The sequence below is a fragment of the Tachyglossus aculeatus genome, chromosome 19 (genome assembly GCF_015852505.1).
Source record: "Tachyglossus aculeatus isolate mTacAcu1 chromosome 19, mTacAcu1.pri, whole genome shotgun sequence".
Classification (NCBI taxonomy): Eukaryota; Metazoa; Chordata; class Mammalia; order Monotremata; family Tachyglossidae; genus Tachyglossus; species Tachyglossus aculeatus.
This window is the reverse complement of record NC_052084.1, coordinates 39,042,438-39,065,299: the sequence shown is the minus strand read 5'-3', so window position 1 is coordinate 39,065,299 and position 22,862 is coordinate 39,042,438. Positions and strand designations below refer to the sequence as shown.

General features: G+C 51.6%; 2 protein-coding genes across 2 annotated transcripts in view; one reads left to right on the top strand and one right to left on the bottom strand.

Annotated features, from left to right (window-relative positions):
* The first annotated feature begins 435 nt into the window (after positions 1–435).
* On the top strand, positions 436–17,238 carry RTN4IP1 (reticulon 4 interacting protein 1). The gene is made up of 9 exons (XM_038761320.1): positions 436–1,047; positions 2,694–2,845; positions 3,539–3,607; positions 3,834–3,958; positions 7,288–7,336; positions 10,701–10,837; positions 11,570–11,753; positions 12,498–12,590; positions 17,101–17,238. The coding sequence occupies exons 1-9, from the start codon at positions 783–785 to the stop codon at positions 17,206–17,208; spliced, it is 1,182 nt and encodes a 393-aa protein (XP_038617248.1). The 5' UTR covers positions 436–782; the 3' UTR covers positions 17,209–17,238.
* A 1,371-nt stretch (positions 17,239–18,609) lies between these two features.
* The window catches only part of CRYBG1 (crystallin beta-gamma domain containing 1), a 40,004-nt gene continuing 35,751 nt past the window's right edge, over positions 18,610–22,862 (bottom strand). The window contains exon 22 of the mRNA XM_038760894.1: positions 18,610–19,139. Coding sequence (XP_038616822.1) covers positions 19,051–19,139 — 89 coding nt within the window. The 3' untranslated portion in view covers positions 18,610–19,050. The remainder of the gene's footprint in view (positions 19,140–22,862) is intronic.

Here is a 22,862-nt window from a genome sequence, read left to right as displayed (position 1 = left end):
GGCAGCGAGCAGGGTGGCACCCGTCAATCAATCAATCGTATTTATTGATTGCTTTCTGTGTGCAGAGCACTGTACTAAGCGCTTGGGAAGCACAAGTTGTACCCGTCCTGAGGGTAATAATAATGGTGGTATTTGCTAAGCGCTTATGTGCAAAGCACTGTTCTAAGCGCTGGGGAGGGTACAAGGTGAGCAGGTTGGCCCACGGGGGGGGGCTCACAGTTTCAATCCCCATTTTACAGGTGAGGTCACTGAGGCACCGAGAATCAATCAATCAATCGTATTTATTGAGCGCTTACTGTGTGCGGAGCACTGTACTAAGCGCTCGGGAAGTACAAATTGGCAACATATAGGGACAGTCCCTACCCAACAGTGGGCTCACAGTCTAAAAGGGGGGGGGGGGAAGTGAAGTGACTTGCCCAAAGTCACCCAGCTGACAGTTGGAGGAGTCGGGATTTGAACCCAGGCCTCCGACTCCAAAGCCCGGGCTCTTTCCACGGAGCCACGCTGAGGGTAGTGAGATTGAAGTCGGAGAGAGCGGTCGGAGGCCGGGCCAGCTGGCTGGGGGTCCCGGCGAAAAGCCTTTCCTAATGATTTTCAGCAGACGGCCCCCTTCACCGCCCCGCCCCGGGGCTCGAGAGTTGCCGTAGTGACCTTTCCCGGGGTTTGCACGCTTTAGCTCCAACCCGGGCCACGTCCGGAATTCAGAATCGAATAGGATTAAGGTGCCAGTTTTATCAGAACCGGGGGATCAGGGCGGGAACTGGACAGCGGGTCCGGTGGTGATGAAGTTCGTGAAGATGTTCGTGCTAAAGAGAAACGCCTGTGGCCTGGGGAGATGCAGAACCCTGAGGACGCCTCTAGTCAAACCGATCAGCACCACCGCTTCAAGGAGTACAGTTATGCCGGCCTGGGTGATAGATAAATACGGGGGGAGTGAAGTGCTGCGGTTTACGAGGAACATGGTGCTTCCCGCTATTCGGTATCCGAATGAAGTCATTATTAAAGTCCATGCCGCAAGCGTAAACCCCATAGACATTAACATGCGAGGTAAGTATTGATCAAATCGGTGTGTTCCTCGGGGAGCTGGCTCGAGGATTCACCCTGAGGGGTGAACGGTTAACGTTGGGTCATTCATTCATTCAATCAATCCTATTTATCGAGCGCTTACTGTGTGCAGGGCACTGTACTAAGCGCTTGGGAAGGACAAGTCGGCAACATATAGAAACGGTCCCTACCCAACAACTGGCTCACAGTCTAGAAGGGGGAGTAATGATGGCATTTGTTAAGCGCTTACTATGTACAAAGCACTGTTCTAAGCTGCTGGGGAGGATACAAGGTGATCAGGCCATCCCATGGGGGGCTCAACGCCTTCATCCCCGTTTTACAGATGAGGGAACTGAGGCACAGAGAAGTGAAGTGTCTTGCCCAAGGTCACACAGCTGACAATTGGTGGGGCCGGGATTTGAACCCACGACCTCTGACTCCCAAGCCCGGGCTCTTTCCATTGAGCCACATTGCTTGGGTTTACCACTCACCTGGAAGAACTGCGGCTGCCTGGCCGGACTCCAGAAGAAGGGGTGGGCCAGCACGCGGCGGGCCGAGGGGCGCAGCGGGGGCCTGGCGCTCAGCATGGCTTCCACCAGCTCTCGGGCAACCATCTTGTCGTGGGTCATCCCTTAACTATGTTGTCTAGATTTTAAGCTCGTCCTCTGGACGCGAAGCTTGTGGGCTGGGAACGTGTCTGCTAATTCTGTTGTACTCTCCCAAACTCTTAGCACGGTGATGTGCACATAGTAAGTGTTCAGTAAATAACATTGGTTGATTGAGAGGGCAGAAAAATGAGACCCAGGCTTCCAGGGCTGCAGATATACCCAAAGCCAGCTTATTAGAACTTGCATTAAATTCCAGGAGCTTGCATAAAGGACCCTGAAAATGGTTACTTTTCTAATGGGGATTTCTGTATGTCTCTGTTTTGAGACTCTTGTAACCCCCTGTTAAGTCTCTCAGAATGTATGGTAGCCCGGAGTTTGCAAACCCATTTTTATTTTGTCTGCAACCAAATTCTGCCTTGTTTTCCTTGGACTTGTGAACCTACCAGTAATGAAATAGACCAGTTTTGAAACTCTTAGAACAGTGAGACAGACCACATCCTGAAGACTTACTGAAAACGTTGCCTAGGTCCTAGAAAATTTGGAGCTAGCCAGGCAGAGGGGTGGGGAGGGGGTGATGATGAGTGAAGAGGTGGAAGGGGGTGGCTGGCCTAGGGAGCCCGGAAAAGGGTTGGATAGGAGGGGCTAGAGAACTGAGCCAAGGGGGCTTGAGGGAGGGAAGGGCTGGAGAACTGGGAAGAGGCTACTTGGGCCATTTCGGTAAGTCAGTTGTATTTATTGAGCATTTACTGTGTGCAGAGCACTGTACTAAGTGCTTGGGAGAGTACAGTATAACAGACATTCCCCGCCCATAATGAACTTATATTCATTCATTCATTCAATCATATTTATTGAGTGCTTACTGTGTGCAGAGCACTGTACTAAGCGCTTGGGAAGTACAAGTTGGCAACGTATAGAGGCGATCCCTACCCAACAGCGGGCTCACAGTCTAGACTGGAGGGCATCTGAGATGGGGTTACAGTCGCCTTGCTATAGCTGAGTGAGAGGCGAGATAGGAAACAGCTACATTGTTGTCCTTTTTAGGAGGTTATGGAGCCACAACATTGAATGTGAAGCGGGATCCCCTGCATATCAAAGTCGCTGGAGAAGAGTTCCCACTGACTCTGGGCCGTGATGTCTCCGGCGTGGTGATGGAGTGTGGCCTAGATGTGATCTACTTCAAGCCTGGAGATGAGGTGATACAATCACATCTGGGGCCCTGGCCCCCTTCCTGGTGGATTACTGTACTTAACTAATCGGTTGCGCTCATCTCCTCTATCTAGTGATTTCCTGGGGGTGGGGTGCCAGGGGTCTGTTCCTCATTCCAAAGACCAGCACTTTGAGGCAGTGTTTTAGGCTTTTTGTAAGTTGAAATTTGAAGTGTTTTTAAAGAGGGTGTTAAGGCTACATTTTTTTTCTTGCCAGGGGAAACTATTCCTTTCTCTTCTGAAGGTTAATGTGACCTAAAATAACAATCTGACAGGGTTCAGCAGAGTTGGCTTGCCACCCTATCTGTGCACATCATTTCAATAAGAAATGTTGTTGCAGCTTGACCTCAGTCCCACAGAATTCTGCGTAGAGCCAGGTTTTCTTTAGGTATTGAGCCTTTCGGCCCTCCTGGGTTTCACTTGCCTTCTTTTCTTCCCACCAATTCACGTCCCATTCCGGTTAGGTGGGGCACTCCTTTTCCGTTTATCCTCAGGAGCCCTGTAGCTTGTGGGCTTTGACCCATGATTGGCTGCCTCATCCATGGCAGTTAACATTCCTGACTAGATCAGTAATCGGGAATGGGTCGGGGGCTGGCCTGGGATGAGACCCGTCAGCTCCATACAGCAAGGGACTGGGAATTGAGAGGTCGTTCACGTTTCCACACACTCTTTCTGTTTCAGGTGTGGGCCGCAGTCCCTCCTTGGAAACAAGGCACCCTGTCTGAGTTCGTGGTGGTCAGCGGGAATGAGGTAACGAGATGCAGCATTCTGTCATAAAAGCAAGAGGGAATGTCTGCACACATGGTTGTTTTTAAGACCTCCTGCGCCTCCCCACCCCCAGCCACAAAGCCATTGGGATTTAGAGGGAGGGTCTGGAAAAGCGGCCCAAGCCCCATGTGTATAGGTCGATCCGTTTCGGGGTCATTTATGCTAAAGGTCCTCAACTGTGTCTTGAACATCTTCTCGTCCGGTGCAGGTCTCTCACAAGCCCAAGTCACTTACGCACACACAAGCTGCCTCCTTGCCCTACGTGGCACTCACCGCCTGGTCTGCCATGAACAAGGTTGGCGGCCTGACTGAAAAGAACTGCAGGGGCAAACGGTAAGGCTGAGGGGACTGGGGGCCACCTCCACTGCTTCCTGCCCCTTCCCCAGCATCGCCTTCGGAAATCTTCCTGAACATCGGTCAGGATCAAGCTATATCAAAATTTCAACAGTGCAGTTCCAGAAATCTGGAGCTTCACGAGGCTATGGCTGGGGGTGAGGGGACATGCCTTCCTCTGATGCTGGGAGCAGTGTCACCCTCTCCTCTCTTAGCCATTGTTGCCTCCAGCTGAGGCCTTGCTTATCTACAACTGTTTGATTATCATTAGGTTAAAGAAGTACTAGCGGGGTTCTAGAGTAGTTATTTGCCTAGTTTCTGCAACATACGTCTTCCCAGGAAGCCCATGGAAAAATGGACCGAAAAGAAGCCAGAGCCAAGGGTATTACATCTGCTCTCGACCTGTTTTTATCTTGACTGATGGTGACAAGTTCTTTGTGACTCCCCACCTTGGCCTCACAAAGATTTATGACCGCTTGTCAAGTCGAGCAGCCAGTGATCAAATGATCATTTCATCGGTAATGTACCAAATTGCAGCTTAATAGTTGACCCAAATCAATGATAGTAACCTTTGTCAGGGCCAGAGCTGTGCAAGCTGATGGTCCCGGGAGGCCCGTTGTGGGAGCATATGGTGCCAGGCCAGGTGTGGGCTGTGCTTCCTGGAGAGGAGGGAGAGCGTGCTGTGTCTGTGCAAGGATGACACGCAAATTCGTGAAGCGTTCCATATTTTTCCGCCATCGACCCCCGGCCCACGTCATCCCCCGGGCCTGGAATGCCCTCCCTCTGCCCATCCGCCAAGCTAGCTCTCTTCCTCCCTTCAAGGCCCTGCTGAGAGCTCACCTCCTCCAGGAGGCCTTCCCAGACTGAGCCCCTTCTTTCCTCTCCCCCTCGTCCCCCTCTCCATCCCCGTCTTACCTCCTTCCCTTCCCCACAGCACCTGTATATATGTATATATGGTTGTACATATTTATTACTCTGTTTATTTATTTATTTATTTAGTTTACTTGTACATTTCTATCCTACTTATTTTATTTTGTTGGTATGTTTGGTTCTGTTCTCTGTCTCCCCCTTTTAGACTGTGAGCCCACTGTTGGGTAGGGACTGTCTCTATGTGATGCCAATTTGTACTTCCCAAGCGCTTAGTACAGTGCTCTGCGCATAGTAAGCGCTCAATAAATACGATTGATTGATTGATTGATTGATTGTGCAAGTGTAGCATGTTAATGCATGTGTAGCGGTCCCAGCAAGTGGCCAGGATCTGCAGCATCTGCAGCAGCCCTGCATTAGGAAGCTGTGTACGCAGCAGCGTCCCAGCTGTCGCACTAACTCCCCCCCGCCCCCGACTTCAAAAAGTGCATGGGGAAGTGGCAGCGCATCCAATCCTGCCTGGGGCTGACTTGGCCCGACAGAGCTGGGCTGCACCCAGTCTTAGGTCCTAGCGGTGGGGCATCCCAGGCCTGGTTGAGAGTGGAAAGGTGAGGGCTGGCTGTGGGTTTGCATTACTCCCACTTGGCCAGTGACCGACTGTCATCTGGCAGGTGAGGAAGGATGTTGAAGCTAAAATATTCGGTTTTGAGCAGCTGTTTTCTGGGCCAGTTCTGATCCTGTTTTGTCCACGACCACGGCATCCCAGTGGAGAATCCCCTGATGGCATTAATGTGGGTTTTTTTTGCTAGCCTGTGGTTTTTTGTTGTTGGGTTTTTTTGGGAGTGGGGGTTGATATAGGCAGAAGTTTGGAGGCTGTGGAATTTCAATTCCTTTCCCTGTAGCATCTTAAATTAACACACATTTCTTGGGCTACCTCCAGCTCATGAAGACATAAAATTTTATGAGACAACTAAACAGGAATCGTACAGGCCATAAATTGTAGAGAAACCAGACCCTTGACTGGCCTGCTGAGGTTGAGCTGGGCAGAATTCTAAATTGCTGAGGGCAGCGCTAATGGTATCATTGTGCCTTCCTCATCCTCTTCCTCCTCCTGCTCCTCCTCCTCATCTGTGTCCTCCTCCTTCTCCTTGGAGAACCAAACCAAATTATCAGGACACCAGGAGGTTGTAGGTCTCCCTCCAAAGAGAATAGCTTTTCTCTTAATTTACTGCAACCCTCCTAAATTGTCAGTGGTGTTTAATTTTTATCCTGTCAAAAGATGATTGGGAGAAAAGCAGCATTAGTAGGCTCAAGGCAAAATATCATCACAGGGTTCTGTTGATATAAAGGATCCGCTTAGTTCTCACATTGCCATTACCTGAAGCTTTGTGAAATTGCTTCCTGCATCAGACCCATCCATTACGCTTTATAACTTGGACTTTTCAGTATTACTTATTTACACCCTCCCTAGCATGCATGTGTGTGTGTATATGTATTTGACCACTTTTCTATTTTTAAATTTATCTCCCCCATTACATTGAGAAGTAGCGTGGCTCAGTGGAAAGAGCACGGGCTTTGGAGTCAGAGATCATGGGTTCAAATCCCGGCTCCGCCAGTTGTCAGCTGTGTGACTTTGGGCAAGTCACTTAACTTCTCCATGCCTGTTACCTCATCTGTAAAATGGGGATTAAGATTGTGAGCCCTCCGTGGGACAACCTGATCACCTTGTAACCTCCCCAGTGCTTAGAACAGTGCTCTGCACATAGTAAGCGCTTAGTAAATGCCATCATCATTATTATTATTGTAAGCTCCTTATGGATAAGAGACCTGTCACTGCGATATTCTGCATTTCCCAGAATACCTAGTTCTGTACATTGCATCCAACAGGCCTGTAGGTAAATGCTACCACTGTGATGATTACTACTATTAATCTCTGCCCCTAAACCAGTTTTCGATTTGTGTCACTTTGGGCAAGTCACTTCTTTATGCCTCAGTTTTATCGGTAAAATAGGGATGAAATACCTCTTCTCCCTTCTACTTAGACTGTGAACCCCCTGTGGGACAGGAACCGGCTCCAGTATGATTACCTTATATCTGCCTCTGCACTCAGTACAGTGCCGCACCTAATATCCTGCAGCATGGTACATGGTAAGCACCTAATATGTACCTTTATTATTATGATTAGTACTACTACTACTAATATTAATAAAACGCACTATAGAGTTGGACCCTCCTGGTAACATAGGTTCCAAGTGGAATTTAAACTTTCTCGAAGTTCTCAGTAATAATTCTGAAACTAGGAGGCCACCATGTGTACATTGCCATTCTACTGTTTGAAGTGCCCATGACCCAAAAGGTTAAGCTACCTCCCAAAACCCTGCCAGAAGGGTCTGGTTTAGTTACAGTCAGTGGAATTTTTCTATAATTTGTTCTTAACGGCTGTGGCCCATCGTGTCTTGCAGCATCCTGATCTTGGGAGCTTCAGGTGGAGTTGGTACCTTTGCTGTTCAGGTAAAACTTGCACTCCTCTTCTGAGCTGCCTTCCCTGATTCCTAAGTCCTGCTAACCCAACCCCCAACACTAACCCTATGTGTACTTCTGGCTTATTTGTCTATCTGATCATCAACGTGGCTGTTGAGACCTGATGGTTTTGTGCTACCTATCATACATATCTGTGTTCTTCTGTTCTTATTATTAATGAATCATTTTTGCCTGTCTTTCTGCTAGATTGTAAACTCCATGAGGGTTGGGAACATGTGTCTTTTTAAAATTATAATAATAATGATGGTATTAAACCCTGGTGTGTGTGCCAGACCATCAAACCAGTCAGGCCGTTTCCCACAAGGGGCTCATGGTCCAAGAGAGAGGGAGAACAAGCATCTCACCCCCTTTTTAAAGATGAGGAAACTGAGGTCCAGAGAGGTTAAAATACTTGCCAGAGGTCACACAGAAGGCTAGGGCAGAGCTGTGACTTGAACCCGGGTCCCGTCTCCCAGGTCTGTGATCTTTCCACTAGGCTATCTTTCCTCTCAGTCGGTGGTATTTATTGAGCACTTACTGAGTTTAGAGCATTGTACTAAGTGCTTCGGAGAATACAGTACAACAGAGTTGGTGGATGGATTCCCTGACCACAAGGAACTCAGTTTAGAGGTAGCTCTGTATCTTGCTTCAGCTGTATTCTTCCTTGGGCTAGGTACTGTGCTCTACTCTAAGCGTTTTCATAACTATAATTGATGAATTGACCGGGTGGTGGATAAAGTAAGTTTTGGGGTATTGTTTTGTTTTTTTAAAATCAGGTTGGACACAGTCCCCGTCCCACGTGGGGCTCATAGTCTGTGTTGGAGGGAGGGGGATTTAATCCCCATTTTACAGGTGAGGTAACAGACACAGAGAAGTTAAGTGACTTTCCCAAGGTCACACAGCAAGCAAGTGGCACAGCAGGATTAGAACTTAGGTCCTCTGCCCCTCAGGCCTGTGCCTTTTACACTAGGCCATGCTGATTCTCTATTTTGATCTGTTTGGCATAAATGCACTTTTTGTATACTACTTTCCTCAGTTCATCTCAGTATATACCTCCACTTGGAGCACATTTTAAATGTAGAAAAGGATGCTTTAAATTTCCCGATTCTCTCTGCTGAAATCACGGGGAGATTTGAGCCATCAAGGGAATGACATGATGGGAAACAGACAGAAAAGACTGCCATTCGGGAGGAGACTTCCTGTGTTGAACATTTTGAACATTTTAGGTAAGCTTTTCGTTTAAGTGGAAATGAAGTCAATTGGAGAGAACCTCATTGAACAACATGAGAGTGTGATATAAACTATCCTTGACGGTTTAATGGCATTTCTCATGTGTGTTCACGGCAGGGGAGCTGCTCAGAATGCAATTTCCCTTTCTCCTGATGGCTTTGATTTTTCTTATCGGTGAATGGGCAGCTGTTAATGAGCTATTCATCTTCCGAAACTATTCTGAACGCATTTGCATTTAATCCAGGGCTCGGGAATTGAAAGCAGTGAACCATTGCACTTGGGTCTCTTGTCTCCAGCCTGGAAAATAATACATCTTAAATGAATTCTGCAGTAAATATTTTTTGAATTTCCAGGGTCGAATCCCGGGACCTCTGACCCCGGAAGAAAGTGAGGCATGGGGTGGGAAAGAGGATCGAGCAGAGTTCCCTGTCGGAAGCAGCTCGGGCTGCCGGGAGGAAGTGGTTTAGGCAAGGGTGTGCTGGCAGCCAATCTGCCCCGACCTTGAGCTCTGAGGAGGCGGGTAATAATGATGATAATAATTGTGGTATTTAAGCGCTTACCGTGTGCCAGGCACTGTACTAAGCACTGGGGTGGATACAAGCAAATCGTGTTAGACAGAGCCTGTCTCATCTGGGGCTCACAGTCTTAATCCCCAATTTGCAGATGAGGTAACTGAGGCACAGAGAAGTGAAGTGACTTGCCCAAGGTCACGCAGCAGACAAGTGGCAGAGTCAGAATTAGAACCCACAACCTCCAGACTCTTAGGCCCATGCTCTATCCACCATGCCATGCTGGTTCTTGGAGCACCAGTTCTCTTGTTCACCAAGGGCCAGAGGGTTTGTGGGGGTGGTATCCACTGGGATAAAGCTACAGAGTCCGTCCCTGCAGCAGCGTAGGGAGGCTGAGAGGAATTGCTTTTAGTTTCCAGGAAGTTGAGGATTCTGGGGAAAATAGGATAGGGGTTCCCTGCCAGCTGTGGCCTCTTACCTCATCTTGGCTGAGCACTTCCTATGTGGCAAGCACTGTACTAAGCTGGGGTAAACACAAAGAATTTGGAAGACTCTGACTGGTCATCCTGTTGTTGGGAGGGGAAGTTGCAGGGAGAGGAGGGAGCTCTGCCCTCCTGGCCATCTCTGAAGCTTCGAGAGTAGAGGTGGGTGCAGGCTGCAGGCAGGGTTATGGGGCCAGAAGCTGCAGCACCCATAGTGGGTGCAGAAAGAGCAGAGCCTCTTGGTCCGCGAATCCCACCCCCACATCTGATTGTCACGTATCAACAGCACAGTGCTATGCTCGGGTCATAGTGAACACTGAACAAATCCTGTAACTAAACAATGAGATGAGCAGCAGATCCCAGGTCTAATCCCAGAGGCCAAAGGGGTGCGCAGGCGGGCCTGGTGGGGGCTCCCCTCTGGCCCATTTGGAGGGGATCACCACCCATGTCTTTTCTAGAGGAAAGACGTGGTAGTCGTGCATGCCATATTGGGCTCTTTCCAGTCTGGCTTATTACAGCCTCCTTCCCTTTGCCCTCAGCAGATTGGTTCTGGGCCCTTGGGAGATGGCTGACTAGCTGGGTGGCTGGCAGTTTGCTTTGAAGTTTGAAACTCCCATTGTCCCTCATGTGGACAGATGCTCAGGATGCCACCTCTGACCTTGGAAGTGAGAAGGAGGCTTGGTTTTTCTGACAAACAGTGTTCCCTCAGGTGTCAGCTGCCATGCTGGGCATGGTGGAAGTTTTGGGGGCCCAGGAACCCAAGGTACCTCTTATCACCCTGGAACAAGCATCTCTTTCCTTTTCGTTTTTTGATTCTTTGTCCCAGGTCCATCTTCTCCCCAACCCCATTTGAAAGAACGGATGAGTGTTTGCTTTTGAGGATTGTGAGGCTGCAGAGCCTTGGTTCTAATTTCATCAGGGAGATACGCCCCCTCTTACCTCCCCTGGGGAAAGAGAGAGAGAGAGGGATTTTCCTCTCTTGCCCTCCTCCTTTTCACCCCCGGACACAAGCCCAGGCCATTGGACTGGTGGCCCGGTGACAGGTGTCGGGAGAAGCCATGGACAGCAGAGGCTGCGGTCACCCCACGGTACCCTGATGTTGGGATTGGCTGAGCAGCTCCTCCCTTTCCATAGGTGGCAAAGGCCTGGGGAGCACATGTCACCGCCGTCTGCTCACGGGATGCAGAGCAGCTCGTCAGAAAGCTCGGTGCAGACTGCGTTGTCGACTACAGGTCCGGAAACCAGGAAGAGCAGTTGCGGTCTTTCAAACCGTATGTACTGGGGCTTCTCTTGTGGAGGTCCTGGGAGGCCGGGCGAGGGCCCTGGTAGGCTTCCGTCTTGACCAGGATTGTGGCTGTCTTTCTTGGTCAGCCCACTCTAGCTGGGTCCCAGGCTGTTGAAGCTTCCGGCTCGCCATTTCAGGAGGAGCAGATTGCCCTCCCCAGGTGGCTCTGAGCTGCTTTTCCTCAGCACTGGCGTTAGAGCTGCTCTAATGACCTCAGTGATGTTGTCTGAGCTGACGGTTCTCTCATCCTCAAGCCCGTGTTGGAGGTGAACGTTGGCCTATGAGTAGCCTGGTTCCTGCCTCAGTGAATTCAGCAGCAGGCCCAGTTGACTGGGCTGTGGTCCCACGGCCTCACGGTCTACCCTGCGGGACTCTGGCTGTCACTGCCACATGGTTCCCAAAGGTCTTCTGCACCAGCAAAACTTGTGCAGGGCTGCACTGAACCCACCTGGACTTGGAAACCTCCTGTGCTTCCTGGCTGTGAGGGACCATTGTCCTCACAGAACCCGTGTTCAGAAAAACACAATGTAGCACTCACCATGTCGCGCGCCACACACAGGGGCATGACTGGCTCCCTCAGTGCCGTACCAGGTGGGGTAGCCCTGCCTGATGAGGGTCCCCACTTCCCTAACCTCATTCTAGCCATAGCGCTGAGGGGAAATATATTCTGGCAGAAGCCTAGCTGTAAGCATTTAACACTGTAATTATTGTCCTCCAGGTTCGACTTCATCCTGGACAATGTCGGGGGAGCCACTGAGAAATGGGCCCTGAGCCTTCTCAACAAGTGGTCAGGGGCCACCTATGTGACCCTGGTCACCCCTTTCCTGCTGAACATGGACAGGCTCGGGGTGGCAGACGGCATGCTGAGGACAGGGGTGACCATTGGCTCCAAGACCCTAAAGGTAGGGGAAGGGATTCATGGTGGGGCAGACCCACTCCCCGGGCTGCTGGCCACTGTCCTGGAGGCTGAGTGGACTTTCCTCTTCACGCTCCCCTGTCCCCATTTCCATTCTCCTTCCTTAGTCCCTGTCTAGGCAGGCCACTTTCGGTTCAAGATGAGGCTGCTACTGGAGGTTTGGGTGGCCACTGCTGTTTCCATTGCTGGCCTGCTGGTTGGGGAGGAGAAGGCTTAGCCTGGCTCCAGAGAGGGCCCTGGGTGTGGGCCAGGGTCCTTCAGTATCTATCCTGCTAAAGGTCCTGGGGCGATGAACCATGATGGAGCCTGTTATATGGGAGATGTGTGGAAAACGCCGGGTGGCTTGGGACCTGCACTATCTCTGTCCCCTCCACTTGCCTTGGGAGTGGGGCCTTGGGGGCACCAAGCAGCTCTTGTTTGGGAACCACTTGTTTCCTGTATACGATGATGGAAGGCAGATATTAAGCAGGGAGAGGCTATGTGCCTTGCATCACGGCGCCTGTCCTTTCCTCCCCGGCCCCCCGCCAGGGTCAGCAGGGTGAGATCTTTAGTTCTAGATTGTGGGGAGTCTATGCTGAAGAACTCACTTTCCCGTCCCACCTCCAGGATGAGTGAGGCTGTGCTTGTATTGTATCATGACTGTCGTCGGCAATGTTGAATAGCTTGTATCCTGGTCTGGGTCATGTTCCCCGCTTCTGAAAGCTAGCATTTTCTGTCTTGTTCAATGCAGCATTTCTGCCAAGGAGTCCATTACCGCTGGGCGTTCTTCATGCCGAGTGGCCCCTATCTGGACGATATTGCTGAGCTGGTGGACAGAGGCAAGGTAGGGGAAGGCCACATCGCCGCAGTCCCATCACAAGTGGTCAAAAATGAAAATTCAAGTGGTTAGGTGCCATCTCCTCCATGGCTTGACGGTGGATGAACGGAAGCAATTGGGTAAGGCTCGGGTAAGGCTCGTGGCCGGGATCGCCCCTTCGTTCGCTCAGCTGTCCAGCCTGATGGATCGGCTCTGCCTCCTCCCCTCCTGCCTGGGGGTTTCAGGTCCTGTTCTGGGACTTGCCACTGCCAGTTATGGGTCTCAGGTCCCATTCTGGGACTTTCTGCTGCCAGTTACAGGTTTGTAGCAGTGTTATGTCCATCGCGGCTTTTCTGGGTCCCCGCGGCGCCAGCTGAGGGGCTGGACAGCTGGAGTCCAAGCTGTCACGGCCCTCGCGGCAGGAGGGGAACCTGTCTGGGCCGGTCTGGGCGCTGTTTGATTGTGGAGGGGATGTGTCACTGGCCTGTCCTTGATGCGAGAGTGTTGATCCCTGTTAAACCTGGGCGGCCCCAAGAGAAGGAGAAAACCAACAAAACCGTCTCCCTCAGCCTGTCCCCGGGAAACCCCAGTGAGTTCTTTGACAGCACCTTCTGCCGTGGTGACCTGCGCAGCTGCTTGGCCTCACTGGGGAAAGCAGCCATGGTCCTCATGACCTGGTCGTGGCAGCACGGCCATGCCCGTGGTTTGGGGGGAGAGGTGTTGCGCATCACCAGTTTCTCTCTGCTGTGCATTGTTGCACGCCTGAGCACGAGCCCTTAAGTGAGGGTGTTTCTGCTGACCTGGGAGAGGAGTTCACCTTAAACGCAGCAGTGGGGAGTGGGGACCAGATGAGGTTGGGGTTTGGCAACTCAGAATCTGTCTTCTCCTTGTTCCCCTGCAGATGCCTGCGGGGCCTGGGGCACAGGGCCGAGGCTTAGTGGTGGGTTGGTTGGGGGGGCATAAAGGGACTCCCAGTCCTCCTGACCCTTAGTCTGTGTCTGCTCCCCACGCTCCCACTCCTGGTTCTGAAAGTACTGGGGTGGCTGAGTGCTGTGGTCAGTCTAGAAGCTCCTGACTCATCTGTCGACCACTTTTGAGGGGCAGGACAGCTGAAGAAACCCACAGCCTTCTCGTCTGGGCACTTGCTCTCTTGAGTCCTGCCCAGTGGCTGGGGCAGTAGGGTAGAAAGTGGCTCAGCGTTGGTTTTTCTAGCTCCTGTGTGAGTGCATTTCCCAGTACACTCTTGCCCTGTGGTATTCTGAGGGAAGAGAGATAGACAGACAGAGACCATTTCTCAGAGCATCCCCACCCCATGGTATTTGGCTAGAGAGAAAAACATAGTGCCTTTCCCAGAGCATTCTTGCCTTGTGTGAGAGAGAGAGAGAGTGGAGCATCTTTTCCCAGATTTCTGTTCTGTGGTATTCTAGGGAGAGAGAAAGTGCCTTTTCCAGAGCTAACCCTCCCTCCTTATGATATTCTGGTTAGAGAAAGTGAGGCACCTGCATCCTTCCTCATTCCTGCTCTGTGAGGGCTGCCTCCGGGGCCTCCAGCTGATGACTCGTTCCTTTTCTCCGAGGATACAGGTGGAGGAACCCATTCTTCTATCTTATCTCCTGGTGCATGGGACTCCAGCCATGGCCCTGAGCAGGCAATATGAAACTTGATTTAGGTTTTCAAGGGCCTTATGGATGATTATTTCACTCGCAGCTTGGTTTAGGTCCTGCCTGATCATCGGAGCAAAGGACTTCTTACTCTGGCTTCATCAAGGTGGAAAAGAAAGCAAATGACTTCCTGGAAACTTGCTCCCTGGCCAATAATTGTTTACACAGTAGAGCTGAGAGAGAGAGAGAGAGAGAGAGAGAGAGACAGAGAGAGAGAGAGAGAGTGTGTGTATGTGTGTAAATGTGTGCGCATGTGCACGCACACTTATCAAGCCAGGGAGGGACTGCCCTATTGCTGGTGGAGACCATGCCATGACTATGGATGTCTGCACATGCCCTTATTTGTAGCGTGGAGTTTCTCAGACTGGGCCCTGCAGATGGCAGTTTTGCCAGATCAGAGTCCAGAGCTGCAGACCCTTGGTCACCTGTTTGGCACTGGCAGAGGATGAATGACCAGAGCAAGTGAGGGCTAATTCTGGTCCCTTACTCCCCCCTCTCTCTCAGTGTCAGCCTTTAAGATAGAGAGGGAGATCAACGGGGTTTTTCTTGTGCTCGGCAAAGTGGTGATGGGACTTGGGAGAGGGCAGGGATTAGGTCACTGGAGTCTTTGAGGGTTTGACAGGTGAGGAAATTTGAGGATCACCATTAAAGGAAGGTCATGGTGAGATCATTTTTGCCTCATGTTTCACCCATCCCCTTGGCTTGGAAAAATAAAAAAGAAAGGGCCCTGTTGGCAGTGGTGGTTGGCTGTTCAGGCCCTGCCCCAGGAGCATTTGCTGCCTCCAGTGCTGAGATGGTGAAAATTGATAGGTGAAACCAGATAGGTCACAGAGGCTCTGCACCGCCGACAGGGGCAAGCAGTGAGGAGGGGTCACTGTCTACCTGGGTCTGGATGCTGAAGTGGGAGGGAAGGCAGTATCCAGAGATACTTGTGATTGGGAAAGAGCAAACCCAAGAACTGGGCTGGTGACAAAGGAACTGGTGCATAGTTAGGGGCTAACTGTCCACACCCTTTGCTTACTTTTTCTCCCTCGTGCTGCCCGGCTTTGTGGTCCGTTTCCCTGTTTGCTAGGTCAGAGGAAGGGAACTGGCATCCCATGGGGTTGGTTACTTCTAGGGGAGCAGCCAAGGAGACCAGTGGAAGCTGAGGGCAAGCAAGCAAGAGTGGGTGCAGGAGCCTGTGGGCCAGGTGCTACCTGGGGGGGACAGGAGGCAGTCCTGACTGGCCCGAGGGCCTGATTCCCTCACCACACTCACGGTTGAAACGGGCAGAGCCCTGAGGCCTTCCCAGAAGGGAGGTTTGCTACATATTCTCAGATGAAGTGATTCTTGTCTCTGTTGTAATTTCATATTTACGATCGCCTGTGGGCATTTAGCCATCTGATCTGTTCTCTTTCAGTGAGATCTCCTCCTTCTGGGCTATGAATCCCCAAAGGTGGCATTTGTTGTGTCTGGGATGTCTGAGCCCCATCATCCTACTGCTGGAGGAAGCATTTACTAGGCATGGGGCCATGTAAGACTTAAGCAAGCACATGTTTGTGTGGGAAGGAACTGATGTGAGGAGCAGGGGCGTGGGGAGGGCATGGTGCCTGTGAGGCCCAAAGCTCTAGGCCCCTTGAGGGCCTGGATCGGGCCAGGCTGGGTGAGGGCATGGCCCAGATGCCCCAGCCTTGGCACTCCCGTAGCCCCCGCTCCATCCGCGCTTTGGCTGACTGCTCATCCTCAGTGTGTATAATCCCTGTGTGTTCCCAGAATTTTCCCTGTAATCCCTCTCCCCACCAAGGCACATGCCACCCCCGGTCTCAGGCGAGGCTGTAGATGGGCAGGCTGACTCTCCAGCGGTCACAACACGGTCACCCCACGGCAGCATTGGCCTGCTCGCTAGCAGAAACTTTTCCTGACTCAGTCGCTCTAGTTAGAACTAAATGCCATATTGTGCCCCCTCAGCCCTTTTTCTGGGCCCCCACACAAAGAACCCGGTGAGCAGACGGGCGACTGGCCAGATCACACGTCCGATTGCGAAGAGTGCAGCATCATCAGTCTACCCCGGCGGCTCTGGGCCAGAAAGGGGGCTGGGGATTGAGGCAGCAGGCCCGGCTTGTGGGATTTGAGCCTGTTCAGGGCATTGGTCTGGAACTCTTCTGTAAAATATCATCAATCGTATTTATTGAGTGCTTACTATGTGCAGAGCACTGTTAGATATGGTTAAATGGTAAAATATGGTAAAGTATGGTTAGAATCCTTGCTCTCCTGCCTTCTAAGACTGAGAGCCCTGTGGAGGACAGGGACAGTGGCCCAGCTGATTCTCTTGAATTCGCATAGCACAGGGTTTGGCATCCAGGAAGTACCTAATTGGTATCCTAGCTTCTTCAAAGAATCTTACTTTTTGCTCATCGATCTCTAAACTGGAATTTGAGGGCTGTTAGAGCAGATCTAGCATTCCTGGTTTAATGTTTTTTCCTCTGAAGGTTTTGAATTTGAAAGATGGTATGGGTTCTTGGGAAATGAATGATGAAGAACAGTCCATTTGGATGGGGAGGAAAGGATGGGAGGGTCAGGGGTGGGGGTGGGGTGTATGCATGTGTCTGTTTTATTGTTGTAGTAGACTTCTCCCAAATGCTTAGTACAGTGCTCTGCACACAGAAAGCGCTAAATAAATACAACTGAATGAGTGAATGTACACCCACATGCCCCTCATCCCCTCTGAGCTGGGTCCCGCTACACTGGGCTGGGAAGAGGGCGAGGATGGAGACAGCTTGGTTCTGAACCCTTAAGCAGTTACTTCTGGCTCCTCAACGCAGGTATTTTTCTATTTGACATCAAGAAGTATCTGTTCCTTCTTCCAACTTCCATTGTTTTTTATCTGTGCTGTGCAGGTCCAGCCGGTGATCGAACAAGTCTTCTGTTTTTCTGACGTCCCCAAAGCCTTTGAGAAGGTAGAGGGTGGTCACGCACGTGGAAAGACTGTGGTCAACGTAGTGTGAAACAATAAACTTTGGCATTCACAGCTCTCATTTCCCATGTGTATAGCCTTATTTGAATTGACTGGTAAAATGTTTTGAAAGTCTCTTTTACAAGAGTATCTTTGGTTCGAAATAGGAGGTGAATGGAGTCTAGGATGACAGTTTAAAAATTCTGTTTAGTCATGTGCCACACAAGTCAGACGGTATGCTCTCCCCACTGAGGCGGGTGTCCAGGGGCACATAGATTCAGTTCTGGGCTGAGGACAAGGACACCGCTCCCACCCTCGCAGTGGGCCACAACCCTCCAGCACTGTGACTTTCTTAGACCTGTGCCATGTGAGTGGGGGGCCTCAGGACTTTCCCCTACCCCGAGGAGTGGTCAAAGATGATCCAACCAGAGCTCCTCGCTTTCCAGTGTCACCGGCCTTCACTTGTGTGTCTGCCTTGTTTTCAGTCCAGCTCGGAACAAGGAAGGTTTGAAAGTATGCCTGCCCTGGGTCTTCTCCCTCCCTGCGTGGCCTCTGGACCCCGTTGGGCTTCTGCCTCACTGGGTTGACAGGTAACTTGTTCAGAGGGCATAGGTCATGAACCCCTCCACTTGGTGGGTTCAGCAACATACTTCCCACTTAGAAGGGGCAGATGTGGGCAGGTGGGGGGCAATGGCCATGGCAGTCCTGGTCTTCACCAGCCCTGGAGAGCAGGGGGAGAAAGTGCATGACTGCTACCCCACCACCTCCCTAAGCAGAACTATGGGGGGCCCAAAGCAGGCCCAAGCCTTTGCAGACCTCCCAAACTGGTGAGATGTGAGGCACTGACAGCGGGGTTCCTAACCTACCCCCAGCTTAAGCCAGGTTAGACTCACACTGGCCCCAACCTCGCTGGACGTTTGGGCCAGTTTGCTGCTTGTACATCTGAAGGGAGAAGCCCCTGTGGTCCAGCCCGAATCCAAGTTCGCCTAGGTTTTACTCCCAGCTCTGCTGTGGGACCTTGGACAAGCCTCCTCTTGCCCTCTCAGGACCTGTCTCCTCATCTGTAAAATGGAGAGAGTTGGTTTGCCCCGCGGGGGATAGGGACAGTGTCTGATCTTATTGTCTTGGGTCTATGCCAGTGCTCAGCACAGTGCTTACTAAACAAGGTAATAATACCACAGAGGTCAGACAGGACATGGATGAAGACAAGCTCTCCCCACCTTCTCCCTCTACTCTTCACTACAGCAGCTGAAGCCGCAGACTGACCAATCCGGACCCATACTGACCTCGGCGAGAAGGTAACTTGGAAGGAAGACATGTGGAGGCGGACATGGCTCATGGGGGGACTGTGGACCCACACCCTGCTTCTGACACACCAGACAGACAGTGGGGCTACCAGCTACTCATTGTGTCGGGCCCACGGTGATGGCATAGAGGAACAGAATGACAAGTCCTCCACCTCTTTAATAGTTCCCGAGGGAAAATGCAGCATTTCTGGGGATTGTGCTTAGTCAACTTCTTAAAATTTCAAGTATGAACACACACCTTAAAGCTCCCCCCTCCCCACTGCGGTGGCTGAAACAAAGTGACACGTCACAATGAGACGGTCCCTGTGAAATATTTACAGTTTCCTTTTAGTCCTTAGACTGTGACTCTCCACCTAGAGACAGGTGAGTCCCCGGTCCCTTCTCCGATCACTGCAGGTCAGTGATAGAGGCGTGGCAGGCCCCAATGGCTGGCTTTGGCCATGCGACGGACGACACGACACCCGCGTGGCATTAGGCTCGCTGGTGGCAGGAGCCTAGCACTGGTTCCAACGTCTAGGTGTCCCGGTCAGGCTGGGAGAAAACTGTCCGATGGCCCGGTCTCTGCTGGGTAGGGTCTCGGTGGCGGGCTAGAGCACCAGGGCTTCCCACACCTGTGTTGACTTGTCTTTGTTGACTGTGTTGAGGATGATGTGGTTTTGGTCATACTGTGTGCCCCCTGCAAAAGACAGACACGATATGCCATGAGGTCGAAGCAAGAACTGGCGGGCAAGGTGAGTACGGCTGCGGCCAACCCTGACCTGCAGAGGAGGCCCCTGAACAGAAGGTTTGAGGTGTTCCTTACCTGGTCCTGGCTATTTGGCAGAGCATTGCTCAGGTACCAAAGGTGAGACTAATAATAATAATAATGACTCTGGTATTTGTTAAGCACTTTCTATGTGCCAGGCACTGTACTAAGCGCTGGGGTGGATACAAACAAATCGGGTTGGACGCAGCCCCTTGTCCCACGTGGGGCTTACAGTCTCAAACCCCATTTTACAGATGAGGTAACAGGCACAGAGAAGCTAAGTAACGTGCTCAAGGTCACACAGCAGACAAGTGGCAGGGCTGGGATTAGAACCCATGACCTTCTGACTCCCAGCCTTTGATCTATCCACTGTACCAGGCAGGGGGTGTCCTACTGCTAGCAGGGCCTGTGCTGGAGCTGTGTCAACAGCAGTGGGGCTGGCTTGCATGGAGCCATCCGCACTCTCAGGCCCCAGTCCCCTGGGCCCTGCAGCATGCACCACTAAAATGGGTACAGTCTGCTGCCACCACGGGACATCCGCTCCCTGACGCAGTGAAAAGGCAGGGCTTAACTTTCCCCACCCCAGATGCTCAGCCAGGACCCCACCCGAGCCCATCTGGACACACCTGCAAGCATTTGAGGTAACAAGTCTTCCCCGCCGAGGCATGGATAGAAAGACCTCCTACCCCCACAGGGTGTCTGTCACAAGAGGGGCTTCCTCTGGAAAGGAAGGAAGAAGCTCTCTTTCTGGGTCTACCTGGGCTCCCATTCCTCTTGTGGTCATTGGCCAGTTGTGTAACAGGCCATCCCACTCTGATAATAATAATGTTGGCATTTGTTAAGCGCTTACTATGTGCAAAGCACTGTTCTACGCGCTGGGGGGAATACAAAGTGATCAGGTTGTCCCATGTGGGGTTGACGGTCTTAATCCCCATTTTACAGATGAGGTAACTGAGGCTCAGAGAAGTTAAGTGACTTGCCCAAGGTCACACAGCAGACATGTGGCGGAGCCAGGATTCGAACCCATGACCTCTGATTTCAAAGCCTGGGCTCTTTCCACTGAGCCACACTGCCTCTAAAATCTCTTCTGGCTGCCTTACATTAGTAATGATAATGGCATTTGTTAAGTGCTTAATATGTGCAAAGCACTGTTCTAAGTGCTGGGGGGGGATACAGGGTGATCAGGTTGTCCCACGTGGGGCTCACGGTATTAATCCCCATTTTACAGATGAGGTAACTGTGGCTCAGAGAGGTTAAGTGACTTGCCCAATGTCACACAGCAGACATGTGGCAGAGTCAGGGATTCGAACCCATGACCTCTGACTCCAAAGCCCGTGCTCTTTCCACTGAGCCACGCTGCTTCTCCAATCTGATCCATACTGACTCGTGCGACTAGAGCCCTGGTTACATGATGTTAATAAACAAGTACTGCTGCGCTCCCAAATAAGAAAAACCATGCCATCACCTTGCCCCCTCCTACCTCACCTCCCTTCTCTCCTTCTCCAGCCCAGCCCGCACCCTCCGCTCCTCCGCCGCTAATCTACTCACCATACCTGGTTCTCGCCTGTCCCGCCATCGACCCCCGGCCCACGTCCTCCCCCGGGCCTGGAATGCCCTCCCTCGGCCCATCCGCCAAGCTAGCTCTCTTCCTCCCTTCAAGGCCCTACTGAGAGCTCACCTCCTCCAGGAGGCCTTCCCAGACTAAGCCCCTTCCTTCCTCTCCCCCTCGTCCCCCTCTCCATCCCCCCATCTTATCTCCTTCCCTTCCCCACACCACCTGTATATATGTTTGTACATATTTATTACTCTATTTATTTTACTTGTACATATCTATTCCATCTATTTTATTTTGTTAGTATGTTTGGTTTTATCTCCCCCTTTAAGACTGTGAGCCCACTGTTGGGTAGGGACTGTCTCTATATGTTGCCAATTTGTACTTCCCAAGCGCTTAGTACAGTGCTCTGCACACAGTAAGCGCTCAATAAATACGATTGATGATGATGATGATGATGAAGCACTGCTGCACTCCCAAATAAGAAAAACCATGCCATAGCGCAGACAAGTTGGGAGCCAGGCAATGTACCCTGGCGTCCATAGGGTGGCGCCATGCCCGGCCGTTTGCTAAACGGATCAGTTCACTCCTAGTTCGAGGGGGCCCTCGAGTGGCTGTACACTTGAAATTCTAATCAATCAATCAATCATACTTATTGAGCGCTTACTGTGTGCACAGCACTGTACTAAGCGCTTGGGAAGCACAAGTTGGCAACATATAGAGACAGTCCCTACCCAACAGTGGGCTCACAGTCTAGAAGGGGGAGGCAGAGAGCAAAACCAAACATACTAACAAAACAAAATTCTAGAGAGCAACCCTTGGAAAAAGGAAAGTGGTTCAGCATTCCCCACCTCCCTCCGTCCTCAAGGTATTCAGCGCTATGGGCCAGGACTGTGCTAACTGCTGGGGTAGATCTAAACTAATCTCGCTGGACACAGTCCATGTCCCACGTAGGGCTCAATCTTCTGTGCCTGTTACCACGGGGATTAAGTGACTCGCCCAAGCTCAGAGCATGTGGGTGCTGCAGCCGGCTTAGAACCCAGGTCCTGACTCCCAAGTCCGTGCTCCTCCCCTCTTTCTTTGATTTCTGATGAATACACCTTGCTCTATCTTAAGTACAGGGCAACAGCCCAGCGTGGGCACTGTGAGAGCCAGTAATCAGTTCCATTTCTCTTTTCCCCAATGAGCAATAAAGCCCTTTCTTCAGGTTGAAATGGTTCACTGTCCCTAACACCTGCTGTAAGCAGGACAGGAGCCTACGGCACAAAGACACTACCTGACCTGCAGCTTCAGTAGGTACACTCTAATGCCAAACCTTCCAAAAGTGGAGTGAGAAAACAGCTACAAAAACACTCAAGTGAGCTCTTTAAACCAATGAGTGAGCACTGAAACCCTTTCCAGGCAGGTAGGTGGGGAGGGGGCAGGGGTGGTCCAGAACACCCTTCTGGCCCTCGCAGGGGAGGGAGATGTGCTGGCAGCCCCCGGCAGCGGGCCAGCATAGGGCACACTCAGTGCCCTGACCTCATCCCTGTGCACAGACAACAGGCAGAGGCAAGAAAGGGAGGAGGAAGCAGAGGAGGGACTCATGGCTTTCTCTTCCCTCCCCCCACTGTGTTCCTGTTGCTCTTGGCCTCCTGCTGCCTCGCTGAGGCTTCTGTGGCAATGACTTCCTCCTGAGCGCCCCTCCTCCCCGTGCCCATCACTGTGGGGCACCGTCACCTTGGCAGCACAGCCCCGCCCCCCGGCTCCCTGGGCTGCCAGAAAGTGGGTGGACGTCTGGGAGGAAGCGGCTCTAGGAAATAGGAGGTCTGACGTGCAGACCCACGCAGAGATGTAGACAGGTGCAGAGAAACATGCAGGGATGGAGACATAGAAACACAGATGGAAACCCTGAGAGAAAGAAACAGAGACTGAGACGCAGAGACGAAAGATGAAGAGAGACACACAGAGACAGGGAGCGACAGACGGAGACAGACAAAAACCTGCAACAGGCAGAGAAGCAAAGAGTGAGAGAGACATAGATTCCAAGAGGCAGAGACAGATCGAGACAGGCAGAGGTGGGGAGAAACAAAGATGGAAAGCATGCAGGAACAGAGATGGAA

Excerpts from the sequence above, each read along its gene's own strand:
- RTN4IP1 (XM_038761320.1), top strand. The coding sequence starts at position 783 with ATGAAGTTCGTGAAGATGTTCGTGCTAAAGAGAAACGCCTGTGGCCTG. Across the intron at positions 3,608-3,833 it reads TGGTGGTCAGCGGGAATGAG|GTCTCTCACAAGCCCAAGTC; the intron begins GTAACGAGATGC and ends CGTCCGGTGCAG. Across the intron at positions 11,754-12,497 it reads TTGGCTCCAAGACCCTAAAG|CATTTCTGCCAAGGAGTCCA; the intron begins GTAGGGGAAGGG and ends TGTTCAATGCAG.